This window comes from Guillardia theta (assembly GCF_000315625.1).
Source record: "Guillardia theta CCMP2712 unplaced genomic scaffold GUITHscaffold_298, whole genome shotgun sequence".
Lineage (NCBI taxonomy): Eukaryota > Cryptophyceae > Pyrenomonadales > Geminigeraceae > Guillardia > Guillardia theta.
Window position 1 is genome coordinate 14,368 of NW_005434379.1, and position 2,644 is coordinate 17,011.

Consider the following 2,644-nt stretch of genomic DNA (forward strand, 5'->3'; position numbering starts at 1 on the left):
AGGAGAGGAGAGGAGAGGAGAGGAGAGGAGGGGAGAGGAGGGGAGGGGAGGGGAGAGGCGGGAAGCTCTTGCAAGGATGTGCTCGTAGGCTGCTAGGGCTGCATGGATTTGAGTGTGGTGAAATGCGTGTGTAGCGACACAAGGGAACCAGTGAAGGAGCTCAGGCAGGCGAGCAGAGAAAGACTGTATGACTAAACCACACCACGATGATGCTGCAGCAGCAGCTGCTTCATCAGTGCTACATGAGGGAGCGCCAGTTGGTGGGATGATCGATTCTCGCCTGCAAGCGATCAGAGGGAGAGGGAAGCAACAAGGAGTTGATAAAGCTACCTGCTTCCTCTGAAGCTTCTTGCGGTTCTTCTTGCTTCCATGCCGCTGTCGCATCGCTGCTCCCTTCTCCTGCTGGACTTTCTTCAAGAGCTCTCGTGCCTGAGCCTCCATCTCCTCTAGCGACTTCAACCGCATGCTCGCAGTCTCTCTCATCTTATTCCCTGCCGTGTTCAAGTCGTCGTGCTTCTTGACCTTTTGCTCGAGCACAGGAATCTTCTCGGCGATGTTTGAGGCTGCCGAGGAGATGCTCTTCAGCGAGCTGAAATATTTCTCTTCCCTCTTATTCTTCCTGACCGGCGGCTTCATCACATATCCTTCCTTCCTCGCAAACTGCTCCCGTGCTTGCTTCCGTCGCCACCGCTTCTCCCCGAGAGATAATCTGCCGCCTCCGCGGACTCTCAGACAAGTACCATGAGACATGACGCCCAGCACAAGAGAGCATGCGGCCGAGCATGAGGCACTACTAGGAGTACAGGAGTCTAAGACACAGAGGAGCAGGCAAGTCATCGTCAGTTTTGAGGCGCATGGAAACATTTGACGGGAGAGGAGGAGAGGGAGATGGTGAGGATGATTGAAGCTCTTCGATGATTCTGCCATGGTCCTTCGCGTCTCCTCATTCAACTTTCATCTCCTCCCCCTCCTCTTCTCTTCTCCCCTCCTCTTCTCTTTCATGGCCGCCTTCGGTGGGCGGATCTTGACGGAATGAGGGCGATGAAATTCATTCGAGGGATGAGTGGGGATGAGGGTCCATTGGTTCCTCAACGTGGCAGGAAATGCAGGGGAAGGGGCGCGGGAGAAGAAGAGAAGTAGTATGCTGATAGAAGAGAAGTAGTATGATGATAGAAGAGAAGTAGTATGCTGATACAAGAGAAGTAGTATGCTGATACAAGAGAAGTAGTATGCTGATACAAGAGAAGTAGTATGCTGATAGAGGAGAAGTAGTATGCTGATAGAAGAGAAGTAGTATGCTGATAGAAGAGAAGTAGTATGATGATAGAAGAGAAGTAGTATGCTGATAGAGAAGAGAAGTAGTATGCTGATAGAAGAGAAGTAGTATGCTGATAGAAGAGAAGTAGTATGCTGATAGAGAAGAGAAGTAGTATGCTGATAGAAGAGAAGTAGTATGCTGATAGAGAAGAGAAGTAGTATGCTGATAGAAGAGAAGTAGTATGCTGATAGAAGAGAAGTAGTATGCTGATACAAGAGAAGTAGTATGCTGATACAAGAGAAGTAGTATGCTGATAGAGAAGAGAAGTAGTATGCTGAGAGAAGAGAAGTAGTATGCTGATAGAAGAGAAGTAGTATGCTGATAGAAGAGAAGTAGTATGCTGATAGAGAAGAGAAGTAGTATGCTGATAGAGAAGAGAAGTAGTATGCTGAGAGAAGAGAAGTAGTATGCTGATAGAGAAGAGATTGGAGGTGGAGGATTGTCGCAAGAAAGCGTAAGGAGTACACAACAATTGGGAAAGAGAAGTTATGATAGTGGGGAGGATTTGAAGAGTATTGAGATCGTATTGATAACGAATCGAGTGAATTGGAAAGGGAAGGAGAAACAGCTAGTTAAAGGTGCGATTGCTTCATCTTTGAGGATATTTGCCTGATACAGAACTAGAGGTCAAACTGAGAGACAGGAGGAGAACAAAACTTGCGAGAGGACAAAGAGAAAGCTGAGGCATACCATTCACATGTTTTCAGATGTACACGCGATCAGTCTGGAGCCTTCGCTGCTGAGCTGCCTCCCTCCTCCCACGGCCGACGGTCACTGTCTGCAGCGGCATGGCGATGTTGGATCCTGACGACCACGACGACCAGCGACAGGCGCTGATCGATGAGCACAAGGGCGTAGGTGAGCACAAGCATACATGAGCGTCCGACTAGCTGACATGCCGTGAGCCAGACACGAGAAGCAGCCCTTCCTTCCCTCCTCCTCCCTCTGCTGCCGAACTCGCTCGCTCTGCAATCAAGGTTGGTGGAGCTTCGAACCTTGCAAAGCATGTCTTGTCTGCAGCTGGAGGAGGCGAAGGCAGCGACAACGTGAGGGCGCTGGGTCGAGTTATGGAGGCGTGTGCGAGTTGCTCGTCTGAGTTCAGTCGTCTCTGTCCTCCCATCCTCTGCTCCCAGTGCTCCCGCAGCTTCTGCTATAACTGCGCATCTGAAACAGTCAAACTCCCTCACTCAAAGACCGTCTCACAGGTAACCCTCCCTCCCTCCCACACTCCCACCCATACTAACAGGGGATAGCCGTCGGTGAGAAGCTTTTCAGCATGAGGCACTCCGAAATGGTTAAAGCTCGACAATCCTTTTGTCTCGCCTC

General features: G+C 50.2%; 2 protein-coding genes across 2 annotated transcripts in view; one reads left to right on the forward strand and one right to left on the reverse strand.

Annotated features, from left to right (window-relative positions):
• Nucleotides 1-238: 238 nt before the first annotated feature.
• GUITHDRAFT_122227 (hypothetical protein) lies at nucleotides 239-750 on the reverse strand (the record flags this gene model as incomplete). The annotated part of the gene is made up of 2 exons (XM_005818507.1): nucleotides 239-280; nucleotides 331-750. 2 exons carry the CDS (start codon nucleotides 748-750, stop codon nucleotides 239-241), a joined length of 462 nt encoding a protein of 153 aa, XP_005818564.1.
• Nucleotides 751-2,112: 1,362 nt separating this feature from the next.
• The window catches only part of GUITHDRAFT_122228 (hypothetical protein), a gene marked incomplete at both ends in the record, with an annotated part of 4,681 nt that continues 4,149 nt past the window's right edge, over nucleotides 2,113-2,644 (forward strand). Inside the window, 2 exons of the mRNA XM_005818508.1 lie at nucleotides 2,113-2,176; nucleotides 2,228-2,364. Coding sequence (XP_005818565.1) covers nucleotides 2,113-2,176; nucleotides 2,228-2,364 — 201 coding nt within the window. The remainder of the gene's footprint in view (nucleotides 2,177-2,227; nucleotides 2,365-2,644) is intronic.